This window comes from Serinus canaria, chromosome 6, assembly GCF_022539315.1.
Source record: "Serinus canaria isolate serCan28SL12 chromosome 6, serCan2020, whole genome shotgun sequence".
In the NCBI taxonomy this organism is placed as follows: Eukaryota; Metazoa; Chordata; class Aves; order Passeriformes; family Fringillidae; genus Serinus; species Serinus canaria.
In genome coordinates, this window is record NC_066320.1 from 30,653,482 (window position 1) to 30,681,351 (window position 27,870).

A 27,870-nucleotide genomic window follows, 5' to 3' on the forward strand; every position below is an offset into this window, starting at 1 on the left:
AGAGTTCTTAATTTAAAAGTATAGTGAAAAGGAAGTTGGGAGACTGGTCCTTCTCTTCTGAGTTACTGGTTAAAGCTTCCTCACAACTGTAAAGCCATCATCATTTCTCATGGGACGTGAATTTATGGGTAGAGATGAAAAGGAAAAATACATTATATTTATAAAGTTCCTCTGTAATTATTTACCACATTTCTCCATTTAAAAAATAGTGTGAAAATGTTGGACCTGCATTTTCCACAGCTCTGGAATGACTAGGCAGGCAAACACTGTTGGCTGGGAAGCACAACAGAGTTTGGGACTCAACCTGGAGATCATTTTCCTATAGTGCTTTATTTGAATCCAACAGCATCTTCTCAAGTCATTTATTGCCAGCTGTCCAAGGACCACTCAGCAGAAATTAGCTAAAATCACACTGACTGAAAATTGCAAGTGAGGGGGTGAAGATTTTCTTCCCAAGTTCATCAACTTTATTCTCTCTCTCTCCTGCTGTATCTCATACACCTGCCATCCTTCAGAAAATAATCCAGGCACTCACCAAACACCAGGGAAGGGACAAAGGAAAACAGCTACAGCCAGAGTAGAAAGGATACAAAGCTAACTCTGAATTTTCCTTTGCTTGCTGAGCACAGATCCCATTAGGCAGGTGGGAAGGTGAAGTTGAGGAGAGCCATGCAGGAGTTCCACAGCCAGGCTTCACTAGCTCTGTGCATATTCCTCAAACCTTCTCAGGTGGTTGAGAAGACACCCATGTTGACATTTACAAGAATTTAAAGAAAACCATTTGGTGCCCTCAGTGGACTGGAATAGTCATAAACACAAACACTGAAGCCTGAAGGTTTGAATTGTTCCTGCTGTGGCTGTGTGTTCTGGGGAAAATCTAAATCAAAGATAAGATGGTGACTGTGAATATATAAGTACACACACACCCCCCTACACACACCAGTGTTTGTTTTTGTGTTCACAGCCAGAGTCCTTTCAGTAGGTGTTTCTCAGGAGGAAAGGCAGCCCTTTATCTCTAAGAGAAGGTCATGGGTGCTTACAATCAAAAGCTGTAAGAATTTTTCAAATACCATCGTTACCATATCACAATTTACTTTGCTTCTTGTATTTGTGAGAAGCAAATTAAATTAAATGAGAAGCCAATGCCAATTTTTGCATTCCTGCCCCTTTGAGGGTTTTAATTAGAATAGGTATGAACTTAAAATTCTCCTCCTGTGAGAGACAAATAAACCACGCCAGGAGCAACAGCAAATTACATCATTACTGATTAAAGAAAAAATCTAGTGTAATTGCAAAATTCTATACACAGACTCCCTCAAGGATGGAGTCTGCTCTTCCTATCTGATCATGTCATAATTACATCCAGCTGATGGAGCAGTCACAGTGTTTGGGAAGAAAAGCAAGAAGAGGTCATGACAGGCATCCCCTGCAAACTGCTGTACCCCAGCCACTCTCAAAAAGGGGCAGCAATACACCAAGTTGTTTGCTGAAATCACATTTAGATCCCTTGCAAGGTGCTAAAGCTGAGTTTTAGTGTAATTCTTCATCTCTAAAGTGTCCCATGGTGCTCAGGCTTGGCTCAGTGCATTAGGTAGTGATTTGTTGCAGTTCTGTGATGGCTCACTGGCTCTGCTGACCAGTGCTCGCTGATTTTAATGCAGAGTTCCAGCTGTTAAAGCAATATCCACTCACTGTCTACTTATTTATTTTGGTACCACTTCTCCAAACAAGGGAGAGACAATGACTCTCCAAAGATGTGAAGTTTTAAAACTCTAACTCACAGCTTGGCTACTCTTCCTGCAGAACAACAGCAAAAGCCAGAAGAGTGAAGAGGTGATTTCAGAAAAACCTTTTCTGTCTTCAGAAATTTCAAGAGCTATTTAAAAACCCTGATTTCCCAAGCATGTGAACAACCTCTAGCAGCAAACTTAAAAAAAAAAAAACCTGTTCAAACACCTCCCTCCCTGAAGTTGTAATGGAAGACACGAAGGACAAGGAAAGGCAATTTCTGGTTTATTGACTGAGATTGTAAAGGCTTGCTCCAGCTTCCCCTCCACGAAACCAGAGGGAGTTGGAGGGAATGGAAATTCAGTGTAACCCCTCAAAGATCACTCTGAGCTCCTCAGAGCTCTGGCAGGCTCCAGCAGTGCTGCAAAAGGATGTGCTCCATGGGGCAATGTGGCAGCTGGGAGAGGAAGCAGCTTTTAGAGAGAGAAAGGAGGAAGGGGAGTCAGGCCAAGGTCACCTGTCTGAGGGGCTGGGTGGGCATGCAGGGTGCTGGCTTTGGAGCTGGGCTGTGCTCTGGGGGGGCTGCTGGGCTGGGAAGCTCCAGCTTTGGGCTGTGAGCACGAGGCTGTGCCTGCTGCTGCTGTGAGCTGGGCTCTGCACTAGAGGCATTTCTCTCTGCTGTGATAACTCCAGTGCAGCAGTGCACATCATCCTTTTGGCTGCAGTCTTAATGCAGTTCTCTTCCTTTTTTTATTTTTTTTTTTTTTTTTTTTTTTTTTTTTTTTTTTATTCTTTGGCATCTTGTTCAAAGTCATTGGGAAAATAAAGTGACCCTGTAGATTTACTTTGTGTTCTTACAGACTCCAGTGCTTCTGGAAGGGTTTAATGGAAATTACATTGCATATTTCAGGAGAATCAGTTGTATTAATTTAAATATTGTGCTGCCTTAAAGGGGAAAGAAGTATGGGCTGTTTAGTTTTCCTCCTGTTGTTTGTATGCTCTCTCTGACAAAGCTGGTTGGTTTGTTGTTGGTTTTCTTCATTAGCCTAGACTTAAAAATGCTGAGAACCTCTGTGTTCTGGTTTTTATTATAATTATTTTAGTCTTCCAGTTAACTAACTCTTTATAATGAGAATCCTTTTACACTTGAAACAAGTATAGAACAAATTTAGCTGCAAGCTTCTGTAGTCAATCACTTCAGAGGCTGCATGCATTGGAACTCAAAAGTAATTTATTTAACTGCAGCTTTCTGATGGTACTTGTGAACAAAACATAGTCTTTATAATTGTTTTCACACATGTTAATTAGAAATTTAAAAAGCATGCTTTGCAAAGCTAGTTCAGCACCTGATTTGCATCACTACCCTAAGTTTAAAAAAATTAATCAAAAAATTGAATTATGTTTTTCTGTTGTCTGGCTTAGATTCACAAAGCATGTTCTTCTGTGCTGATTACATGAAGACATTAAATGCAGAAAACCAATATATAAAGATTTTCTATATCCTGGCATATTAGTAGTTCATTTTGCATGTAAATATCTCCATTAAGATTTATTTTAGCTTACTGCTAAAATACTCTTTTGAGTTTCTTTTGAACATATGTCTGTGCTTTTACCTTACTAGGTATTAGAGCAGCTTTTTGATCACTCAAACATCCAACAGAAAGAAAGAAAGAAAGAAAGAGTGTCCACAGTTCAAACTCCTCTGTTCCATCAGGGCCTGTGCTGCTAAGTTTGTTTTAATCCATGTTAAATTTGGTAATGAACTGCAAGAACAAGAGTCAGATTTTTCTGAGGCCAAAGTCAGTCACTTAGGGGATCATTTGGAGATGAACTATAACTTCTTAAACATCATTTCCCTGAAAGCACAAAGCTATTTAAAAACAAAAACAAAAAAAGTCAAAACTAGTCAGCCAAACAAAAAAGAAACACCATTTTCCTGACCTCAAACAATCTATGGAAAATGTTAAATGTTAAATTTAGTCTTCAAATGTGTGCACATAACTGACCTGGTTTGTTGTGATCTTTCTCTTCTGCTGAATCTCCCCCTCCTACTGTTTTGTTTGGATATAAAGTCCAAATTTTGGTGTAACAGCTGATAAAATCACTGGGACATGGGCCCTTCTCTGTGTCTAATATGGAAACATCCTAATTTTGATGAGATGGGGGGTTCAGGTATAGCAGGCACATAAATGTCCATATTCTGCACTTTATTTGTGAATTCTGGAGATGAACAGCAAACTTCTACCAAATTTTTCTGCCCCAGAGTGTTCTGTCACTCAGGGGGTGAATGACAAATTAATGTTAATGTTTCAAAGTTCCCTCCAGCAGCTGTACTGCTGCTTGTAAGTGTTCTCAGATTTGTAGGGCTCTATCAGCAATGAGCTGTTGGGTCTGTGCTGTGACAGGCTGGGGAGGAGTTCCCTTCTGTGCCACCCCGAGCCCCTGTGGCTGATCAGCTCCTGGTTATCCCCTGGCTCCTGGATCTGGGATCTGGTGACATTCCAAAGGGCCCTGGTTATCCCCTGGGATCTGTGATCTGGTGACAATCCAAAGGGTCCTGGTTATCCCCTGGCTCCTGGATCTGGGATCTGGTGACAATCCAGAGGGACCTGGTTATCCCCTGGGATCTGTGATCTGGTGACAATCCAAAGGGTCCTGGTTATCCCCTGGCTCCTGTGATCTGTGATCTGGTGACATTCCAAAGGGACCTGGTTATCCCCTGGGATCTGTGATCTGGTGACAATCCAAGGGTCCTGGTTATCCCCTGGCTCCTGGGATCTGTGATCTGGTGACAATCCAAGGGGTCCTGGTTATCCCCTGGCTCCTGGGATCTGTGATCTGGTGACAGTCCAAAGGGCCCTGGTTATCCCCTGGCTCCTGGGATCTGTGATCTGGTGACAGTCCAAAGGGCCCTGGTTATCCCCTGGCTCCTGGGATTTGTGACAATGGGTGACAATCCAAAGGGTCCTGGTTAATCCCTGGATCCTGGGATCTGTGATCTGGTGACAATCCAAAGGGTCCTGGCTTGTAGGAGCAGCAGGGGGTAGGACGATCAGGATGGGTGGAGATGGGAGATCTCTGAAGGAGATTTCTGAAGCCAGGTCATGGAACTTAGGGATTATTGCAGAGGGCCTGGGTGCAGGGTCCTGCTGGGAGCTGCCAGCCACAGCTCAGAGCAGACCCCAGAGACGTAAAGAGAGAAAAGGCAAGAGCGTGGTAAAGTGGGTGAGAGAGAGTGAGGTTCCCATTAAAATACCATAAATCTTCTTCTGTGCTGAATATTCTAATTCTCACAAACCAATCTAGTACAGCATTTACATACACCCTATAAGAATCATTACATTCCTATACTGTGTTACTTTTTAAACCCTAAAATCTCCTCTTTGGGCCCCTTCTGCCAGGCCAGCAGGGTCTGCTCTGACCCTTGGAGCTGTCTGCAAGCAGAGGATGTTGTTCCATCCAAAGGGGATTCAGCCAGCCACACCATTGTTTTCCAGTTTTTCAGTAGCTAAGGGATCTCAGAGCTTGCTTTCATTTCAGTCTCACTTATAGTTTCCATATTCTCAAAATCTTTTGCCAGACAATCATATTTATAAGGCTTTCCTGTTTCATCTTTTCCAGCCCTGGCTCTCAGGGAGTTTTGCTTTAGGGATTTGTGTGCATCCCCACCATGCTGTGGCTGCAGAAGTGGGATGGCTGCAGGTCAGCAGAGCAGCATTGTCACCTAAAGAGCCTTTGGGGCTAAGTGGCTGATCTTGTGCAGGAGAGGCTAATGAGAAGCCATGTGGGGCTACTGAGGCTGCACCATGTCAATTACTACATGAATTAATTGCTGTGCATTTTCTGCTTTGGAACTTGGCAGAGGCTTTAGGAGAAGGAGACAAAACATGCAGCTCTTCATCTCAGGAGACATGTGAGGTGTTCCTCCTGCACCTGAAGCAGCTGGAGAAAATTTCAGGTGGCAGTAGTAGAAAGGAGGAAAAATGAATAATTCGTTCTCACTGCTCTTGCCAACTGCTGGAGGCATCTGGACAATTTCATAAATTGGACTAATTTCTTGGGGTTCTCTGTGTGGTTCTCCTGACCCTGCCTGCCCTGCTGGGACAGTAGAGGAGGTAATTTCTGTCTGCAAGTGGCCTGAAAATGACTTTTTAATTTGGCTGGTACAGTGAGGCATTTGTTTGTGGCTCAGCTCTGCATCTGACCCACCTGTACCTCTCAAGATGAGACATGATACAGGGACTGAGTTAGAGCATGGCACTGTGGCTGCCTCACCTGGCTTGGTGGGAATTTACCTGCCCACTGACTGAGGGTTTTTCCTGATTATTCATTTAATAACACATTTTTTCATAGCTCTTTCTCTCTGCATACTGAAATAAACTCTCCACGCAGATTTCTCATGCAAACAAAAGCAAGGCTACCCAAAACTCTGCACCAAAATCAGAACAGAGCCCTGTAAGCTCACTCAGCTCTATTTTTTTTTTCCACCCTGGCTGAAGGAAACAAATTTCCTTGTATAATTCTTGATGTTCTAGTATTTTTTTGCCATATACTCCGGGTTTACAGCCAACATACATACATACATAAATATTCTAAATGCCAGATGTCAGCACATGCTGGGTAAGTTCTTCATGACCATGAAACCAAGAGCCCTTGGTCTCTCCCAGGGGAACATGGAGAGATAAAGGAGAATAAAGCTGTAGTGAAGGGGTACCTCCAGGGAAAGGCAGAGGATATGAGAGTTAATCAAATTTGTCTGAAGTATAAAGGCAGTATTTTTGTATTTTCAGTGTGCCCTGACCTTTCCAGTTGCTCATTACACTTTGCTTGTCCACTGGGTGTCTCATTCTGGCTCTGAGCTTTTGGCTGTGTGGGAGCACACCACGTTCACACAGAGCAGGGTAATTCTCCCAACAACAGCTCTCTGCAATTTACTGACTACTACTAGAACCAAATAAACATCAAAATGAGTGAAGAAACCCCCAAGAGATGAGTTGGAATTGTGTACAGTGCTTTCAGTCTCTGCTGTGGCCCTGCAGTGGCTCTGCCATCAGTAAATACACTTATGTGCCTTTAGGTTAAGGGTGCCTTAGGCTTCTCCCAACTAGAATTGAGAATTAGAACCACAGTGACTTTCTGTTAAGGGTGATTTGGTGAAGCAGCTTTCCTTCTTTTTAGCTACTGTTTGATGTGCCAGAGGATTTGATAAAGGCCTTCATTCAGACTTTTTTGCTTTTCACTTGATTGTTTGTCTCCATTGCTCCAGTTCTTTTGCTATGCTCAAAGAACATCCTCAGCTACTGTTCAGGACAGCTTTTCCCAGTTCTTCTTCATGTTCTAAAGATACTTCTTCAAAAAACCAATTCAGTAGGAAGGTGCCAGTCACTACCTGATGTAACCCTGGTGCTTGCCCAGGACTCTCTTCCTCCCTGCAGCAAAGCCAGCAATTTACAATAAAAACAAAACAAAAAAAAATCCACTCATATAAGGCATATCTCCACGGATGGAGATCCCTGGTGATTATTTTCCTTTGAGAAGAGGTGATGCAGCATAGCCAGAGCTGTGGAACAGCATTTCTAGCTGTCACTAGAGAAACGACAGCATTGCCTGTCCCTGTTATCAGAGAAGGGCAGCCTGGTGAAGAATCAAGCCCTCTGTTTCAATTCAGAGGCATTCTGAGCTTTGTTGAAGTGGGAGGGAAGGAATCTGGACTTGGATTCAAGTGCCATTGGCTTTATCTCTAACTTAACTCCAAACATGCTGCTAATATTATGGGTGTCCAAGTTTATAGCCTGTTTCCATCCTGTCTCATTTTAAACTTGCTCAGCAAGGAAGCATTTGCCAGGCTTGGAAGAAGAGAAGATGATACCCTCCTTGGGTCAGTAAAGCCCTGGCTGCTTCAGAACAATTGCTGCATTCTTCTCTCCCTCTTCTTTTCCTAGTACTTATTTTTGGCCCAAGCACTTCCTTCTGTTTTTCTGCTATTAAGAAATAAAATGGCTTTAGAACCTGCAAGTTCCATCAAAGTAGGGAAATCCACCTCAGAGGTTGTCTGTGGGCAGAACAAAACTCCTTAAGCTTATGTATTCCCCAAAATAGCAACAGCTGTTTAAAGTGTTCTCTCTTTTCATTCTAGAACACTCCACAAGACTCAGAACTGGGCCAGCCTCCTGGTAATGGCCACAATTTAAAAAGGAGCCCTGAGAAAAAGAGCACAGCAAAGTCTGGAGGTCAGGACCCCTCAGATGCTCTTGCTGCAGCTGTGCCACTGGCTGGGAGCTTCTCCCCCTCCACTGCAGCCCCTACAAGGTAAGACATCAAGTTTCCTCCTGGGAAAAGCATTGGAGCCCTGATGCTGTTGATAGCTGGGGGTGACATCTGTCATCCTGATGGATGATGGTGATGATGATGATGATGAATTCCTCAAAATAACCTCACACCACCAGACTACTCACAGATCACCAAACTGACTTTCTTGCCTTACTGCAGAGCTATAAACCAGGCTCCAGCTGCTGTAGTACCTTTCATTGCTTTTTGCTTGCACTAATAAACTCTCATCTGAGACAGAGCAACCCTGAAGAGTCTGTTTTAACCTTTGGTCAGCCCTGAAGTGCTCAGGCAGTTGGATCATAGTGGGTCCCTTCCAATATTCTATCCTATCCTATCCTATCCTATCCTATCCTATCCTATCCTATCCTATCCTATCCTATCCTATCCTATCCTATCCTATCCTATCCTATCCTATCCTATTCCAGCCTATTTTAAAATTTTTGATATTTGCAACAGTTTCTGGCAGTTGAAGTCCTAATTTAGGTATCAAATAAGATCATCATTGACCACACTGGGGGAATTTCAGGGAAATTCAGGCACATGACATAATCTAAAAGGATTTATGAAAAAAGAGCAGCTTGTTTTCTGGAAGGGGCAGTTTGGCTGTGCTGTGGAGCTCTTACATAGGAGGATTTTTGCTATTAATTCTGTTTCTTCTGACTGCCACTAGCACATCTTAATTATCTACTGCAAATAATGGAGTCTGAGCAAGACTAAGACTGCTAAGCCCATTTACAGTGCTAAAGGTATTTAGGTATGAAGTTTAAAGTGATGAAAAGTTGCACTTCTTTCCTAGAGATGCATGGCTTGTGAAATCCAGCATCACTACTGCTGAGCACCAGGTCTACACATGAAACACCTTTAACACCTTTTTCTTGGATGAATTTCTCCTGCCTTTGAGTGCCTCTAATGAGGGAAGCCGTAGATGTCATTCCCAGTAGCTAGGGAAAAAATCAAATATGTGAATAATGATGTAAAATTGGACAGGGTGAGATTTTTAATGTGCATTTTGTTTGTTTGCTACTTCAGTTAACAAATACCACATGTATCCTCTAGTTTTAGTTCCTCTTGATGGTGTTGTGCATAATCACTGCATTGTTGGTGTGTAACCATGCTGTCCTACTAAAGAAAACATAATTTTTTTATAAACTAGGAGGCTACCTAAAAAACTGATGCATTCTGATTTGTGGCAGCAAAACAGTAACTTTCTGCTATTCTCATCAGTATGCAGGTGATAGAAAGGGGGGGAAGAGAGGAAATGATGAGTGCTGCTGAGTGCTGATATTTCCAGTAGATCTATCATGACCAACATTGCTGCAAACTGGAGCTTTTTATGGAACTTCACAATATCAGACAGCATTTGTACCAGAATCCACATGGATTCTCTAAGAGTGGAGACTTTTACCTTGGGCTTGGAATATTTGTGGCTTGCCTGCAGCAAGTGCAGTCTTGCTTTTTATTATTTTTTTTTAACATAAGCATAGTAACTTTTTTGTTTATTCCTCAACTAATTTGCATTTTAAAAATGTATTTTTCAAAAATGGCAGAAGGGCAGTTCTGTAGGGGTTCCTTTCCTAAACGTGAGTACCTGGAACACTTAGATTTATATTCAAGCTGGCTACAGCAGCTTTGCACTGCAGCATGCAAAATTCTGACTCGTGGGAGATGAATGTTACATGGATGAGTCAGCTTGAAAGGATTCACAGGATTCTTGTTTCAGGAAATTTACTGGATGGGCGGGAGCTCAGTCAATTACTTGTTCTTTAGGCTCACTCCTGAAAGTGCTGGCACATGCCTCTTCTGGGTGTCTTTTAAGTTACATCCTGCCAAAATAGAAACCAAGACAATGAACGGAAAATCTTTGAAGTTCCACATTCCAGCTGTTTATTTTTAACTGGCTCCCCTGTGCTGCTCTGAGCGCATCTTTTCCACGCTGAAGTGAACTCTGAGAGCCTCCAGGGCGTGTGACCTGCCACCCTGGGGTGGAGGATCTCTGGCTGGAAAATTACCACGTTTCCTTTTCCTCTGGGTGGCTTTCTTCTGTCCTCCACAAATTCTCACAAGCTGCTTTTAAATGCTTGACTTTTGGAACTCAGAATGTCTCTGGCTTTAACTTTGTAATCGTTTCAGCCCAATTTTCTTCCTACCTGCTACTCGCTGGTGCTGCTTGCTGAACATAAGGTCATCAGTAATTAATACACAGAACCAGTAATTAGTACACAATTAATCTGTGAACTTTCCACGTGGAATAAAAATGCTGAAGAGCCAGGGGAGTTAGGAAGCCTCAGGCTTTGCAGTGGTGTCCATGAGAGGTGTAACCATGCCCTCCTCCTGGTGCACAGCCTGGGGGGTCCCCAGCTGGACAGCCCTACCCCAGAGGCACATCTTCCAGCAGGTCCAGGAAGAAGCAGATGCATCAATTTAAAAGATAATTCATCAGTTTAAAAGATATCACACCCAGAAACAGTTCAGGGTATGCAGCACTCTTTGTGGAGGAAGGACCCTGGCTGCTCCCCCAGCTGGAGTGCAGAGCACAGATCTGTGGGACCCACAGAGCCACTGTGGGGTGACAAAGCTGCCACACATCCTGTGGGACAGTCTGCCAGTGCCCTGCTTCCTGCTGACACTCCAGACATCTCAGATGGAGACCAGGAGCCACTCCTGGAATGGAATGGGAGACCTGGCCCTGCTTGCTGCAGCAGCAGTACAGCTTCCCTCTTTCATGTTAGAATAATTTCCTTTGGTCATACTTAATGTACTGCAGGGTCTGCCTTTTATTCTGTGTATGGAACAAGGAGGTGAAAAGTGACTGGGGGTGGGGGAGAAGGGGAGGATGGCTCCCCGGAGGACTGTATAGATCATTCTTCCTGCTTCCTACTTTTTCCTGAAAGCTTAGATGCACAGGGAGGGTGGGGGAGCCTGGCTGCTGTTAGCAGCCCTTCAGCGATGATGGATTTCTCATGTGCTTGTTTACACTGAAGAGTTCAAAAAGTGAATTGTTCTGTCTCTAAAACTGTCACTAGCTTTGTTTTGTTTTGTTTTTGAACGGGATTATAGAAATCAATTCCCTGTTCCTCACTAACTTTCAGTACCTCTTAGGGACAGATTAAAATGCAGGATTCCTGAACTCAGGCACTCCAGCACGCTGTGTCCAAATGTGCAAACTCAAAATGTAGGCACTGATCTCTCGTGTGTCAGTGCAAAGAGAACAGAAACATTTGGGAGGCAGCTCTGCATGTGCTGTGGTTGCAGAGCTGGCTGTGCATTTGTTCCCCTAAATTCATGCTCAGATTTCAGGCTCCTGGGAGTAGAATCCCTCAGGCTCAGAGTGACATCAGCGTGGATGGCAGCCGTGTGTGACCTCTGGGATCCAGAGCCTTTGGCACTTGATGGTTTTCCCTCACAAGTGTGGCTGGGTTGGGAGGGCTGCCTGTCCTTTCAATAACTACTGCATGTTTTTTCTTCATTTCTTCATTTCTTGTTGTTTACCCAGTACATTTATCACATTTGGGCATCTGTAACCCCCCTGTTCACACACACTCCCACTCAGATAGTAAATGCTAAATGCCAGAGATTTTGTCTGGCTGCTGCTGGTTTATCTCCTTTGTCTTTGCTATGGATGACAAAACAGACAAATGGGAGTTGTGACTTCAAGTGTTAATGGTTGATAGACTGGGTATGGCTGTTAATCTGGAAGTATTTATGGGATGTGCACCAAAAGTCATCGATTTCTTAACATCCATTATAGCTTCACACCCTAAACACAGAGCAGGCAGTGCTCTCCTAATAAACAGCTTCCTAACTGGGCAGGACTCCTAAATTTTTCCAGGAAAATTCAGACTTGCCACAATATCTTCTGAGAGTGGAAGAGGTTAACTGCAGCTATTAAAACTTAATTGCTAAGTTGGCAATGCTCTTTCAAACAAGCAAATTGTCAATGATTGTTTATGCAAAATAAACGATTTAGGCATGTAAGATTTAACTTGTTGTTATTTGGTGTTGTAACTGGAATTAAAATATTTGTATGCTCAGTATGTTAGGGCCTTGAAATTGCAAATTCTTAGCTTCTTAGGTGAGGGAAAAGTTCCCTTTGGTAACTCTTGAGTGCAGTGGGACACCCATATTCCAAGCTACAGATGCACCGATGTCTTTGCATGACTGAATTTTCTCTTTTTTTAACATCATCCATCACATGCAGCAATTATTCACAGCAAAATGACTTTTTCTGCCCTAAACTCTACATGAACTATGAGGAACTCAAATGTTCTTCCACACTTTGTCATTTGCATGTTTTGTTGTAAATAGGAATGAATTTTCTCCTTAATAATATTGAGCTAAGTCAGATTACTCACAAAAGAGACCATACTTTATTGTCCTGTGTTTAAAAATACCAACTTTTAGGGCCATGGCTTTATGTTGATTGTATTAAATGGGTTGTCTAAAAATATATGTTCCCTGAAAGTAATTATTGATTTAATGTAGATTGGGTTTTACTCAGGGGAATTATCCTCAGCATGTGGTGTAATTTCCCAGTAGTGTTATTCCCTTTAAAAAGAGTGGAAGATAATGGGACTAGGTGTGACCTTAAAGGGTCATCCAGTCCATCCTTCTGCCCTAAAGCAGGATCAACTGTGCTTAAGGCATTCCCAACAGATGTTTGTCTAACCCCAGCACGTCTTGCAGACAGAAAAGCAAGATTGCAAATAATGAAAAGGAAGATGTGGGATATGTTCCTGAATAGTTTTCCTTGTTAGCTCCATCAGAGGGAGAAATATAAATAGAGATACCCCAGACAGGTCAGCCTGGGCCAATCCTGCTGAATGAAAACTCAGACCTTTCAGTTCTCTTGTGTTCTGAATAAAACCCTGAGCGAGCTTCAGCAGGAGGATGATGAATCTGTGCTACTCCACTCTAGCAGTGATAGTTTAACTCACTGTCACAGCCTGTGCCAGCACTCTCATTTTAATTCTCTTCAGCATACATTTAATTACAAACTTGTCCCAATTCCTTCATCTGCTCCTCAGTAAAATGAACAACTTTTCAGCATTATGGAATTACCAGAAACATTGTTTTGACTGATTCATAATGCTGAACTTAGTTGATAGGATTGCCACCTCCCTTGGACCTGCTAAGTCACAGGTTTATTACTATGCTCTTGACAAAGTCGACACCAGTGTGGCAGCAGATAATTCATGGGTTTGGATCAAGAATTGGCATCAAGAATGTTCAGCCACTTCAGACAGGTCTGGAACTGTTTCATATTTAATAGCTGCAAACAGAAGTCTAATGTAACAAAGAAGTCGTGTGTTAAAGTCTTAAGAGAAAATTGAGTCAGATGAAATCTGAAAAATGCAAATATATGATGATGAATGCTCTATATAGTGAACATTACCAACACTTCCATCCCAGATTTATTACTGTGCATTTACCAGCTCTGTTGACAGATGGGATTAATGACGAGTAAAGAATTGGAGATTAAAAATAAATTATAAGGAGCAATTATAACTGTAGATGGTGTTTTCTGCTTCTTCCAGTGCTCAGTTTCACAGAGGGTAGAGGGGTATTCCCCCCTCAACCCCCACCCAGTTTTGTTCTGCTCCTGATCACCATATCTCTGACAGGAGCTGGCTTCCAGGGTGAAGAACCCTGGGCACAAAACTGCTAATGAGCAATTTAGTCAGTAAGAAGATAGACCTGCAACACAGCAAAAAGCAGGAATAACAATTGACTCCCACTTCTCCACCCCCTCCTCAGTTCAGTGTTGTGGTTTCTGTCCCTCCTCTTCTAATTAAGATTCCCTGAGTGCAAAATTAATGTCAATAATAAAGTGTATTCCTTGCTTGGGGAAAACCTCCCTGCTGTTTGCTCATGCCCTGTCATGCCCTGTGCTGTCAGTGATCCAGCAGACACCAAATATTCTGTTGCCATCTCTGGTATTCCCAGTGCCAGTAAGGTTCATATGGATAAGTGTTTTCAGTGTGCTAGGGAAAGAAAAATTCCTCTGAGCAAAACCATTTTCTGAAGGTTTAAATAAAATGTCTTGGTGCTACGGATTAAATGTTCAAACTATGAATTAAATGTTCAAACCCATGCCAAGCATTGCTGAAACTTGTTTGGACTATATATGAATTGTAAGTTCTATTTTACCCAAAATTTGAGGCTTAGCCTTAATACAGGCAAATTTCAATGGCTCCTTAAAGACTGGTTTGTTTTCCCCTGCAATGACTCTGAAGGAGGTTTTTAGGACCTAAGACAGACTCATATTCAGCTTTAGGTGCAGCTGTCCCTAAAGAAATTGTTTGTTGGGCAGTTCTCAGAATAAGGAGGGGGCTTGGCCCCAGCTGGAAGTGCTTTTTGTGCATTTTGTGCATGGGAGCACAGCCCAAGATGCTGTGTTTGCATAAACACAAACCTAACCTGCAGGGACCCCAGAGCTGGTCACTGACTCACTTCTCCATCAAGTATTTTGTCTGTAAAACTTGGGCAGAGAAGCAGAGAGGGCCTTCTCAGATTTCTGGAGATTACTGAAAATCCAATCTATGCTTGGCTGTACAGGAGGTGTTTTAAGCATCTTTTCTAGCTCCAGTCTGAAGGGGACTTGGAATTTCTGAAATGTAACCTGTCACTGCTAAGCTGTGGCAAAGCTCTGAGCCACCTCTCCTTGTGCAGCTCTGCTCTGACCACCCAGCACCTGGCAGGGTGTCTTCTGTGTCCTTCTTTGCTTGGGATTCATCATTTTGTGTCAAGTAAACACTTGCTCCTCTGTACAATCCTACATCCAGGCTGAAATAATGTTTATCTCCATATTCCCATGCCCAGGCATGGAAGGTGAGTGAGAGAACAAGGTTAACCTATTTCATGGCCTACAAACCTCAGTGTGAAAAAACCTGAGGTCCACACAGTGAAAAATACTTAAAAAAACTTTTCCTTCTTGCAGTTAGTCATCTCTGATTCTGTTTTTTTTTTTTTAATAATATCTTTAATGGGTGGAGAAAGAAATCACACCAAGAGTTATAGCTTGGATGCAGTGAAATCCAACACTGCAATGAAATGAGCTCATCATTTGGGTGTGGATGGTGGCACAGCAGCATCCCACACTGGGCAGGGTGAGCCCTCTGACCTTTTGGTGAGAATCAACTGTGCTGATTAGTTGGAGAAAACATTCAGCAGATGGGCTCTTCTTAATCTTCTGCTGCACACTCGAGTACAGCCAGATAACAGCACTTACTGTGTAGCTTTGCCAAAGCAGTCTCTTAGGAGCAGGAACAAAAAGCCTTTCTTTGAGGTGCTGTGGGTTTTCCCAGTATTTTTTTTCCTGTTTTTCCCTTGTAGCTCCTTTAGCCTGTCATATGCATGTCCCCTCTCCCCACACTTATCTGAGATTTTGGAGTGGTTAAAATGCATGCCATGACTCTCAGGTAAGACTGGAAACACACTTCACAGAGCAATAAGCATTTAAATCACTGTTCATCGAATGGTTTAACTGCTGAAAGCAGATTATCAGCTTCTCAGTGCATGCACTGCATGGCTTTGAACCACCAGTGCCACAAAACAGTTTTTATTCTTTGCTTCTTATTCTTTGCTTCTTTATTGACGTGAGACAAATAAACGTTTCCATTGTTGGCAGCATCAGTAGCCACAGTGCTGAAGAGCTCTCCAGCCCAAATTCCAGCCCAAATTCCAGCCTGGGGTCTCCAGAGGGGACAGGACAGAGCACTGCCTTGCAAGAGCAAGGAGGACAAACAGACTGTGATTTCTTAAAGCGCTCTGCTGAAGCAAAGGAGAGAATCCTGCCTGTCACAGACTGTGCCAAAGGACCTGTCACAGGCAGCAGTGACAAATCACACACCCCAGACTGCCACAGAGCACAGCCATCACCAGGTCCAGGGGATGACAAAGAAGAGGGATCAGCACATGTGGACAACACTGCTGCCTCCTGTACCCAAACCAGCCAGAATGAGCCCAGAATGCCCGGGCAGGAGCCCAGCCCTGTGGCAGCACTCACAGCAGTGCAAGGAGCCACAGCAGTGAGTTTGGGTGAATTAGGATCACTCCAGCAGGATGAGCAGCTGGGTGGCAGGAGGGAGCCACATGGCAGCAGGTTTCCCCAGGGGGAAGCAGCAGGAGATTATTTTACTGCTCAGGAGGCTGAGCAGCAGCGAGGAGTCTTGGAAGTAGGTCAGCTGCAGGCAGTAATGCAGCAAGGTAGACAGAACACAGATGGTAGAGAGGGTCTGCTAATGGAAAAGGAAACCTTAATCCCAAATTATCCAGCAACAGGAGGCTCAGATGGTGAAAAATTTGGAGCAATTGTGAATGCTCAAGGCTTCAGTGAGATCTGTAATCTACAGATGGGGGCTGAAACAACAGCTAAAGGGAATGAGGCAAATCCAGCTCTATCTGGAAGCAAAAGGGAGCAGTCAGAACCCTGTACTTTAATGTCAGAGTTGCCTTCTAGCCCTCCAAATCTCTTCCTGGTACCAAAGCCTGAAGTGCCTTCGAGGGAATATGTGCCTGGAAATGGCTCTCAAAATCCAGTGAGGAGAGAAGCAGTGGAAACAGCCTCTGAAAAAAACAACCCCCTTTTTCAAAGAGAGCTTCAAAAGGAGGATGTGCTTGTTAGTGCTGAGCAGTTCAGTGTGCCTTTATCATTTGAGAGAGAGGAAGAAGAAAAATCAGCTGTCACAACTGAAAGGCCCAAAGAAGCCAATAGCAATGAAATTATAAAAGCTGATGATGTGTCTAGAGAAAGCACCACACTTTCTGAAACAGAAAGCATTATCAGTCCCACCAAGGAAAATTCAGTGGTAGATAAAAGATTATTACTGGAAGAATGTGCATTAAGTACTTCTTTGAGCAGATCCACAGAGCTGTATGAAAAAGAAATGGGGGTCGATGTAACAGGAAGAAGAAATGGAATCAGAACAGAGGATGCACAAGTGTCAGAAACCAGTGAATTACCTGAGGGCTCGAGTGGGGCAGGAAAACAACTCTTGAGCTCAGTTAGTAGCCTCCACCAGGACATGGAAAACACCCACTTGGAACACAATCCTGAAAAATTCAATATTTGTGGAAACACTTCAACAGGTGACCTGGGGGAAGAAGGTGGGGGAAAGCCTCTGAATTTGGACAGTAACTTTAAATTGTCCAGAGGGAATTCCCAGCCTGGTGGTTGTGAACCTGAACAAGTGAGCAAAGAGAAAACAGCTGCCCCAGATGGCCTGGAGAACAAACTCGTGGCCTCCCCACAGTTGGCAAGGGAGGAATGCCCAGGGAGTTTTGATTGCTTTAACACTGAGGCAGAAGGCAAAACTTGGGACCAGTCAGGCTGTAACAGGACTGAAAAGGTTTGTTTAGATGGTGCACACAGTTCACTGCTCCTCCACCCTGGGAACAGTCATATCAAGCAGAGTAAGCAGGATGAGTCCTGGGAAAAGGCTTTTGCTAGAGAAGCTGTGCTGGAATCTGAATGCAATGCTGAGAGTCAAGACAAGCCTGAGAGCTCCAGCAAGTCAGGAGAAAGTGCAAAAATGACTGAATTAAAACTCGATCTCCAGGCCTTAAATGAGTTGGCAGGGAGTACAGAACAAACCAAGGAGGCCTCACAGGCTCTGGAAGCCAAAGAACAGAACAGTCCCATCACCAAGGCACCTCTCAGAGATCCAGAGCAGGAACCTGCAGCTGCACACTGCAGTGCTGGGGATGGAAACCAAAATGAGGGTGTTCAACAAGAGAAGCCCCAAACTGCAGTGGAATGTCCTGTGGAGGACGAAGATTTGGCTCAGAAAAGTATATGTAAATTGGATGTGCAAGCTCAGCTGGAGCAAGTGGCTGCAGAAAGTCACAGAAATATACAGATGGCTCTTGCAGAATCCCCCAAAACTGCAGTCAGCACTTCAGGACTTACTGATCACCAAGTTCACCTGGAGGAAAGGGGTGACAGCCACATCACTGCAAACAACTGCCCCTCTGAGAGGGACACGTGCAGCTCTTCAGAGCTCCTGGAGTGCAGTGTCCCAGAGGGGCAGGAAAATGAAGGTGTTCCAGCAGCTCCTCCCCAAGCAGAGCAGTCACTGTCTGCTGCTGGTGACAGTGGCTGGAGTTCAAACAGAGAACCTGAACAGCAGGAGCACCAGGGCAGGCTGACAGCTGCCAGCAGAGCAGATGACCAGCAGCACAAGGGAAGGGCACCACAGCCCGAGTGGTCTGACCCAGACAATCACAGCAACATACCACAAATACCTCTGGACAAACAATCTTCTGTGCCAGGTCCAGCACTGCCCCAGAGTGGCTCTGAGAGGCCAAAAGAACAGGACAAGGATGACAGCAGAGCTGAGGACGTGAGCGAACACGGGCACAACGCTTCTGCTGTGACCGCGCCTAATTTGCGAGATTGCAGGGAGCAAAACAAAACCCATCTCAAGGCAGGAGAGAAGTGCTGCAGCAAGCACAACTCCAGCAAGCCCGAGCAGGGTGATAATTCTTTGATCTCAGCGAGGCAGCATGAAGCAGCATGTCAGAGAGACACGTTTTGTAAAGAACTTGAAAAGAATGAGCAGCCAGGCAGCGTGTGCAGGAGAGAGGATAATGCTGGTGAAAGCTCTGCTGCTGCTGCTGCTGTAAACACTCTTCCAGGGACACAGGATTCAGCAAGTGCCACTAACACTTCACAGGCTTTGCCAAGAGATACAGAAATAGCACATACTCCTGATAATTCTGAGAAAAATGATCCCCAAATATCTCATCCAGAAATGCAAAGGAAAATGCCATTAATGGCAAAAAACTCAGAAAATATTCTGACTGCTGCTGGGGGAATCATCCAGAAAGATGGAAACATGGAGATGAGTTGTGAGGACAGTGCTTCAGCCCCAGAAACAAGCAATGTAAAGCCTGATGCAAGTCCAGGGGCACAAGGATCTCCTTCACCATTACAGGCACACAGGGAAGAAATTCCCACTGATAACTCACATAAATCCAGCTGCACTCAAAATGCAGCAGAGCAGCCTGGTTATTGTCAAGCAGATTTTACAATTTCTGCACTCAGCCATCCCAGCCAGCGACCTGGAAACAACAAGGACAAGGGTACTGGGGGGGGATCCCTAAACAATGAGCTGGAAGTTGCAGCATCCCAAAACACCTCAGAAGGTAACTCTAATTTTCAGGTTCCCCTAGGTCCTCAGGTGTCAGCACCCTCAGGTCCCTCACCCAGGGTAAGCACAGGTAAAGCAGCAAACTCAGAAAACAGCTCGGCAGAGAATATGTGTGTGAGGGAAAAAGACTGTCCAGAGCAAAGTTTTCAGGGTGATGGAGACAAAATGTTTGTCCTGTCAGAGCCTTTGAATGTAGGGCAGAGAACTGGAGACTTATCACACTTCAGTTCTGAGAAGCTGAAGAAAGAGATCTCTGCAATTAAATCCAACAAAACAAAAAGTGAGCTAAACTTCAAAGAACAGCAAAGTGACAGTTCAGCAGAGTCTCTGTTAGCACTCCCTACTACAGAAGGGAAGCTGCTGAGCCTTTCATCAGCACGAGGAGGCTGTAATGAGGAAATTGCAACCAATATCTGCGTAGATGACAAGTACGGTAAGATCTTAGAGAAACCTGGGAATTCAGAAAAAATGGAAGAGCTTTCAAAAGAGAATAATAACATAACCAGGGCAGACATCAGTGTTTCTGAGCAGTCTGCAGAGAACTCTGGAAGGGAGCATGAGGCTCTGACTTGCAGCTCTCTGGACATTGGCTCCAGCATCCCAGACTTTAGGGAGCATATCAGCCAGATTTTTAAAAAAACTGTCCACAGCACACTGAGTGCTGAATTACCCCAGCTTTTGACTGAAAACCATGCAGGCTTCAAGCAGAGCCCAGTGGCCAAGGACACAGCAGAGCTCTGTGGTGCTGAGAACTTTTCAGAACCAAACAAGGCGGACGAAGGAGCTCCCGGGGGCACCTCAGAAGCAGAGGGGCAAGAGTTGTCTTTAGCTGCTGAGATTTCCTGCAAAGCTGCCCAGGGCAAATCTCCACAACAAGAAAACACAGGGGCAGAGCTGCCAGCAGCAAGTCTCCAGGACCCTGAGGAAAGCAGGCAGCCCTCTGGCTGTTCAGAAGTGGTCCCTGGCTTGGATGGCGCTCCATCTGCCGAACAAGCCCCGGAAAATCTGCAAAAGCCAGGCAAACCCACTGAGAACAGTGAGATGGAAAGAGAGGAGGGCGTGTGTGCTGGTGGCGTTGATCCTGAATCACTAATAAGCTTAGAGATAAAGAAGCAAGGACCAGCTTCATTTGATGGGGCAGCAGCAGCAGCAGCAGCAGCAGCAGCTGAGAACTTCCCTGCGTGTTCCGACAGCCAGCAGCAACCCACCGGAGCTGTTATCTCTGCAGGCGATGGACAGGGGAGGGATGTAGAAGATGCTGCTGCCACAGAGGGAAATAACTTAATTACAAAGTGCAATGCAGAATCAGTTCCCTCTGAAGAGGATGTAAGTCTTACTGCTGCACAGTGCCAGGATCCTAAGCCAAATGAACAGGAGAAAAGTGAGTGCGGTGATGCAGACGTTGCCAAGAGCAGCTCTGGCATGGCAGCTCCAATGCTCATCCCGGGAGGATCTTACAGCCATGAAGAATTGCCAGACAATTTCAGTGTGTCACCTGAGGAAAATCAGGAGGCAAACATTCACAGCAATTCTGTGCTTGAGATTAGGTCTCAGAGTGACATGCAGCTGATGCAGGACAAAGCAGTAAATGGGAAATGCTTGGAAACATCGGGAAATTCTCAAGATGCACAGCAAGAAAAGAACGTGACCATGCATGGGTTAATAGATTACTTAAAACCTGAAGTAAGTCAGGATGATTGCTTGCAAACTGACTGTAAACTAGAGCCTGGCAGTGTGACTGAGGGAGAGGTGAATGAGAGCGGTGACACAGTGTTAAGCTCAGCAAGGACAGGTAATGAAAAAAGTGGAGACATCCCTGAAACTGGTACTGCAAGGATGTTAGTCACTGCTGAGGGAAACCTAGCCATAAACACGAGCACTGAGGAGCAGGAGGCAGACCTGCTCAGAAATCACTCTCCAGCCCTCCCTGTGATGGAGCAGGGTGAGCATTCTGCATGTGCAGGTGTTGTTGTTGCTGAAAATCAGCCAAGCAAGATGAATTCGGAGCACGAAAGCTCCCTCGAGGATGCCAAAGGAAAGCTATCACCACTTGCATTAACTGAGCCTAAGAACCTTGACCTCAGTGAACCTCAAGATATGGCTGTGGCAGGATTACCCACTGAAAGGTATTTACTTTGAATTACTACGTGAAATGCTTGGCAGGAGCCCAGGGCTGGAGAGGGCTGCAATTTTCCAGGCAGGTGCCCGTTGTTTGGGCACTGTGGGAGGGAAGGTCACTTACTCTGTTCTTAACTTTATCTTAAATACATGTTGCTTCTAAATGTGGATTATGTGGGGAAAAAATAACCTTTTTTTAGGGCAGAGTTTAAAAAAATACGTATTTGTAAGCTGAGGAGCAGAGTTCTGAGCTGCTCCATCTACTGGGCCAGATTCCTGTCCATACCTGTGTGGGTTTGCTTCCCAGGTTCTCACCTCATCACCTGAAGTTAGGCATACAAATTGCACTTCCTAGCCTTAAGTGAGGAGACTTTTGCCTCAGTTTTGGTGACCCAGTTAAATGAGACCTGCAGCATTCACATGGTGTAGTGCAGTGTTTAAAAGCAAGCCTAAGGAGTAACCCAATTACTCACAGTTAGTTGTCTGGGCCTCCCTCTTATCCTCCTGTACAATATAATTGCACTGACAGTGCCTTTGATCACCGTGTTATTCAGTGTTTCTAATGACATGGAGTTGTTTCAGATGTGAATTCTTCTGAGCTGGGACTTGTGGAGCCTCTGAGTTGCTTTTTGGGTTTTGTTTATTATTTTCCAAACCTAGCAGTAACTGCTTTAACAAAGTTAAGAGGGTTTTTTTTTTCTTTTTTAATGAGCTTCTACTTTGCTCTTTGAATTCCTAGTTTGATGTGCAGTTAATTCATGATAATTAGGATCTTAGAACAGGTGATTTCCCTTTATCTAGTCATGTCACTGCTTCTTCTGTAACCTCAGAACTTCCTTGCACTCTCTCCCTCTCTTTTCTGTATCTGAGGAGGCAGGGATGGCTGAGACAGCAGCAGAGCACAGGGGCACAGGGAAAAGCTAAACTATATCAGACAATGCCAATGAATGGTCTGCAGAGGTGGAAACTTTCTAAGCAATCCCAAAAACATAGATGGCACTCACTGACCAATGAGGGAAAATGTCCCAGTGCCACATTCCTTCAAGGCTGAGGTGATAAAACTGTATGGTAAGTGAAAATTCCTGAAGTGGTTCGGCTGTGGTGAGAATGTGCGGGAGTTCTGCCTGCTGGGATGGAGGCTGGATTTCTCTTGAAGGCTCTGTCTATAAAATGACAAGGAAATTAGACCCTGTTATTTCTCTTGAGGTCTTTCCTTTTTTTGTTTGCTTCCCTTCACAGTGGGTAGCTTTGAAATTCCCAAACAAATTGCTGGCAGGGGCTGGCTCAGGAGCCATAAGGGACTCAGGGCAGTGCATAAGTCTGTGCATGTGTTTCATATCAGGGTGGGTACCATACTTTAAATAAATACCTGTGGCAGGCAGGGCAGGGCTCTTGAAACAGCTGCTGACAGTTCATGGAGTAGTTGCTTAATGCTTGCATATGCTTCAAGAATTCATTATCACCTGTTTTTCCAGCGTGAGGGTTTGCATCAACAGGCAGCTGCTCATTTTGGACTGTGGCTGTCCAAAAGGCTGAAACACTGGGGACTCTCAGAGGGCCAGAGGAGCCTCTGCTCTGCTCAGGCTCTTTTTTAGAGCAATATGCATTTATATCACAAAAAAAAGAAAAAAAAAAAAAAAAGAAGCAGAGAAGCAGCATTAGCTGAGCTGGCCAGTCTGTCTGTCTTCATCAGGTCCAATACACTGACCAATCCAGTTTTCCTCTGGGATTAAAACTGGGTTTCTTTGTATCATTAAATTCCAAGGTGTATTCCATATGCTGTGTATGTCAGCCACAAAGCCTTGAGTGCTTTGCAGTGGTTTATTGCCCTGTCATCCTTACAGAGGCTAAACTACTACACCATGAAATGAGGTGTATGTTCCTAACAGCTGGCTGTGAGGACAAGGACCTGATATAAAGAGCTCCAGGGAGAAAGATTCTTCCCCAGCTCTCAAAATAAATATCAATATGAAGTAAATTATTTTTAGGAGAAGGAAATGGTTCTGAGAACCATTTAGAACCTTCTTAATGAGAAAGTTCTGAATTATTTCAGTTTTCTTTTCTTCCCCGTCTACCACTTCTGTATAATCCCTCTCTTACAATATCCCTCATATTGAAACCCCACTGAATTGTGCATGAGGGGGTGAAGTTGTGTGATCTGACTCTTAAATTCTTGTTGGGATTTCTTCCTGGAGAGGAAGGAGAGGGATTTCTTCCCTTTGTGGCTATGCCCTGGGAGGAGGCTGGCCTTGAGATGAGCAGTGAATCCAAGCACTGCCTGCAGGGATTCCTGCCCCCACCACCTTTCTTGGGGCAGCTGACGAGGAGAGCCCTATGTCTGCAGGCAGCAGTACAGCACAGTCACTTCCCTGCAAATCTGCAGCAAAAAGGACAGTCATTTTTGGGAAGGAGACTGTGGCTGGAGCCACACTTCCTTGTGGAACTACAGCTGTGCCAGTAGCAGAAGCAGGGCAGAGTTGGATTTTGGCAAACCTGTCTATCAGCACAAAAAAACCTAAAAATCCAAACCAAACTTGTTTTGTTGTTTTCAACTCTCTTTACCAAGTCAGTAACAGAAAACCTGTATTCCTAATGGCCACATTGGGCATCAAAATGTCACTATTCCACTTATTTCGCTTTCATTTGCTTCACTTTTCTATCTGAGGTTTACTTGGAAAGGAAGATCAGGATTTGAGCTGTTTTTTCTTTTTTGTTTTTTCTCCTTTTGCAATTGATACCCACATTTGTGTAATGTAACCTACATTTGTGTAATGTAACCCACACATCTTTCTTTTATGGAGGGAATCCTTAAGTCCCTGAAATGTTCCTGTTTGCACCATGGACTGACAGATGTTGGGCAGAGTAAATGGAATAAAATTGGAAATGATGGCAAAATTGTAGGGCTGTTTGGAGGTGGGATGGATTTTTTGATAAGCTGTTGTAGTTCAAGTGGCTGGCACAGGCAGGCTGCCAGTGTCTCTTGGAAAAAGCACTGAGGGAGATTTTTGAGCGGAGGCTGTGCAGCCATCCCCAGATGTGCAGGCACAGAGAGCCCATGGCATGTGGTGGTTGATGTGCTGGTTTGGCAGAACTCTGGGTTTGTTCTCAAGCCTCTGGGTGCTCCAGGCTCCCAGAGATGCTCAGGGCCTCAGCTGGGCTGGGAGTGCATCAGGGAGTTGTGAACACACTGCAAGCAGTGGCACCCATGCTTCCATTCCCAGAGGGAATGCAGAGTTCTGCTGCACTGACTCCCATCAATTACCAGTCAAAACAATATTTTTATATGGGAAGTACATGGCAGCAGTTGGAGTCAGCAAAACTACTTGAAACACATTCCTTATGTCCTCTGCATAGGTCAGACAAGATCTCTAAAGCTGGTCCAGACATACTTTTGGATTTGCTTCATTCTTTGTTCTTGCCATGAAAAATTGCCAGGTTCAGTAACTCCAAAAAGAATGTTCACTCCTTAGTAAATATGATTTGGTCTTTTGTTTTGTCTGCATGAAAAATACAGTTTTAAATATTTTAACAGTCTTGCTGGATGAGGTGGGGAATGTAGAACTGCTTTTCAGATCAGGCAAGAGGGTTTTGAGCACTAAGGCTTTTTTTTTTCTTAGCATCTGAAAACAAAAGTTTGGAGTTAAAAGAAATCTTGTCAAAACACTGATTATGCAGTTCTTTATTTCCTTATTTTTTAACTTCAAAATCAATCCAGGTGTGTAGCATCTCAGGCTCACAAAGCAAAGGGAAAAGTAGCTGGAGGTGATTTACACATAAATGAAATGCACAAAATTAATCAGGTTATTTATCTCTCCTTCCTTTGTATCTGAATTCTTTCTCTTTATTTTCCTCCCTTCTTACTGTCATTGTCATCCTTGGTAGGTGCAGCTGTCAGTACAGTTGTGCCTTTGGAGATGCTTTCAGCCCTGAACTAAATTAACAGAATGGACAGGTCTGTGGGAATTTCATCTGTGTGAAGTTTGAGATGTTTAAGTTTGGTATTTTTCTATTCACAGAAGAGTAAAAATCAAGATAACTTTGTTCTTACCCAGCAGACATCTCCCATTGCTTTCTAGGAAGTGAAAAATTACTTTGATTACTTTTTTTCCTCCTAATTAGATTTCCCCAGATGTCTTTTTCAACCTTGCTTCTTCCAAGTAAACTGCCTGTTTTCTCCAAATAATTTCTGCATCTTACAGATCCCCTGTTCTCTCTGTTCCAACACAATAACTTCTGTCATCTTGGAAAATTGGAGATATCATGGAGCTTCTTCCATGGTCCCTGTGTCTAACAGAATATGCAAAATAGAATTAGCCCCAGCTTTGAACCCCTGGAGGGCATCTCTGAAAACAGAATTACAGATACAGGGATGAAGAACTCCACAGTTCTTGCATTACCCTTTTCTTTCTATTTTTCCCCTCCTGTCTTTTATGTTGGTTCTTTGGAACCTGTCTTATACTGGTCCAGGTGTGTGGAAATTCACAGATGCATTGCTAAAAACAGGAGGGGAATTTTTAGTTGTTGCAATTCTTAACATCTGGGTACCCTGGAAAAATTTAAAAAAAAAATATTCTATGGATCTGTTTGGGCCTGTTCATCTACACTCACCTCACAGGTTAATTCTTACATTCTCTTTGGCCTAGAAGTTGTTCTCCCTCTCAAACTGCAGAAATGTTTAATTGCTGCATTCAAAGGTGTGATTGCTCTGGATTCTAAGGTCCCTGGGAAATGCTGATTGCCACCACCCTGTGCTGTGGGGAAGGACCAGCCCCAGAATGTGATGGCAGCCTCCTTCTCCTTGCTGAAATGGGCTGGCACCTCCTCTTTGTTCAACCTTTCCCTTCCCCAGGGCCCTGTTTGGTATCCACCATCCTCAGTGAAATCACCAGCTGTCCCAAAGTGCCCCAGGACTGCACAGGGTTGTTTCCAATTGAATTTCTCTAAGTGACTTGCTTTCCCTCCTGGTACATTCCTTTCCAGGCAGCTGTGGGAGAGGCTTCAAGGGGGTAAATGCTGGCCCAAAATCTCTGCTCCACTGGAGTGATCCCAGCACAGGACTTGGCCCTGAGCCTCTGGCAGCTCAGCCAGGGACAGTTCTGCCCTGTCCTGCCATCCTTTCCCACCCTGACCATCCTACAAGCACTCCACCCACACCTGTCCTGCTCTGCTTGAATAAGAGGGGTGTCTAGTTGTTTCAGCAGATAAAAAATCAAATTAGGAAGACAGGCTGTATGTAGGCAAGTGGGATTTAAGTGATTCATTGGCCTGGTGTTTCCCAGCCTCCAGCTTGTCCCTCTTGGATTCTCTTTGTCCATGGTGCTCTGAAAAACATGGAGCATGTGCTCCATGAAACTCATCAAATTGCTTTTTTTTTTATTCTTCTCCAGACTGTTTTTCCCAGCTGCTTTGGCTATTGAAACACAAACAGTGTAATCAATAAAGCCTTTTTTTTTTTTAAGGCACTCGAGAGCTTATGTAAAATCTTTGGAATTTGTAACCATGATAACATTGTTATGCTCTCCTAGCTGATAGAAATATCAAAGCCAGCTAAGAATAACTCTGCAGCAGACAGAGAAGATTGGATTTGCTTCCTGGAATGGAAGCAAAAGCATGAATACATTGCTCAGTTACTAACAACTATGGAAAAAAATAAACAGACACTTAAAAATTCCATTTCCCCTTCCTAACAATGTCATTAAACACTCAAAAGATAAAGTTAGTTTTACTGAATATTTAAAAGTCTCCAAAATTTTCCACATCTTCTCTTTTTTTTTTTGAATGTTGTGATGGTACATGAAACTTATATTATGTCTACCATTCTCCAAATCTTGTTCTTCTGGTAGAAACTCCAAATAAGCTTGATCTGCTAGGGAAGTTATCATTGGAATTTGTGAGGCGTTGAGTCTAGCCTAGGGTTTTCTAAAAACCAGGCTTACTTAATTGGAAATTTGCAAAATGGCAGTTTCCCATCAGTTTCATTCTCCAAGATGAAATGGGTTGACACTGAACTTTCCTTTAGATTAAGGTGAAAATCTGGGAATTTAAAGAGTCAGCCATCCTAAAGCCTCTCCAGTACAAATTGCTGGGAAATGCACAACCTAATTTTCAGCCACCACAAATGATGGTTGTGGGCAGTTTGTATGTGGAAAGAAGTGGAAATACAAAGTTCAGGTGCTTGTTACAGGCAAGGCTTGGTATCTGAGACAAGCTCTCTGCAATTAATTGGGTCTGTGGTTTTGCAGAGTGAATGACTGTGAACCTCTGGTCAGGAAGTGCAAACAAGAAACTCCTGTTTTATTCTAAAACTGAAGTACATTTATATGGATTTGTTGCAGAAAGGTCTTAAAATGGGCACCAAGTTTTTACAAAGAGCAATTTAAAAGCACCCATGCATTTTTTGCAATGCCATGTAGTGATAGGCCAAGGGAGAGTGGCTTTAAAATCAAAGAGGGCAGGGCTAGATTGGATATAGGGAAGAAATTCTTCCCTGAAAGGGTGGTGAGACCCTGGAACAGGTTTTCTAGAGCAGCTGTGGCTGCTCCTG

At 44.0% G+C, this 27,870-nt stretch overlaps 1 protein-coding gene across 10 annotated transcripts in view; it reads left to right on the top strand.

Moving 5' to 3' along the window:
* The window catches only part of TACC2 (transforming acidic coiled-coil containing protein 2), a 118,456-nt gene that overhangs the window by 7,616 nt on the left and 82,970 nt on the right, over positions 1-27,870 (top strand). For all 10 annotated transcript variants that reach the window (XM_050975961.1, XM_050975960.1, XM_050975952.1 and 7 more), the window contains exons 3-4: positions 7,865-8,037; positions 15,686-21,334. In XM_050975961.1, the coding sequence (XP_050831918.1) occupies positions 7,865-8,037; positions 15,686-21,334 (5,822 nt within the window). The remainder of the gene's footprint in view (positions 1-7,864; positions 8,038-15,685; positions 21,335-27,870) is intronic.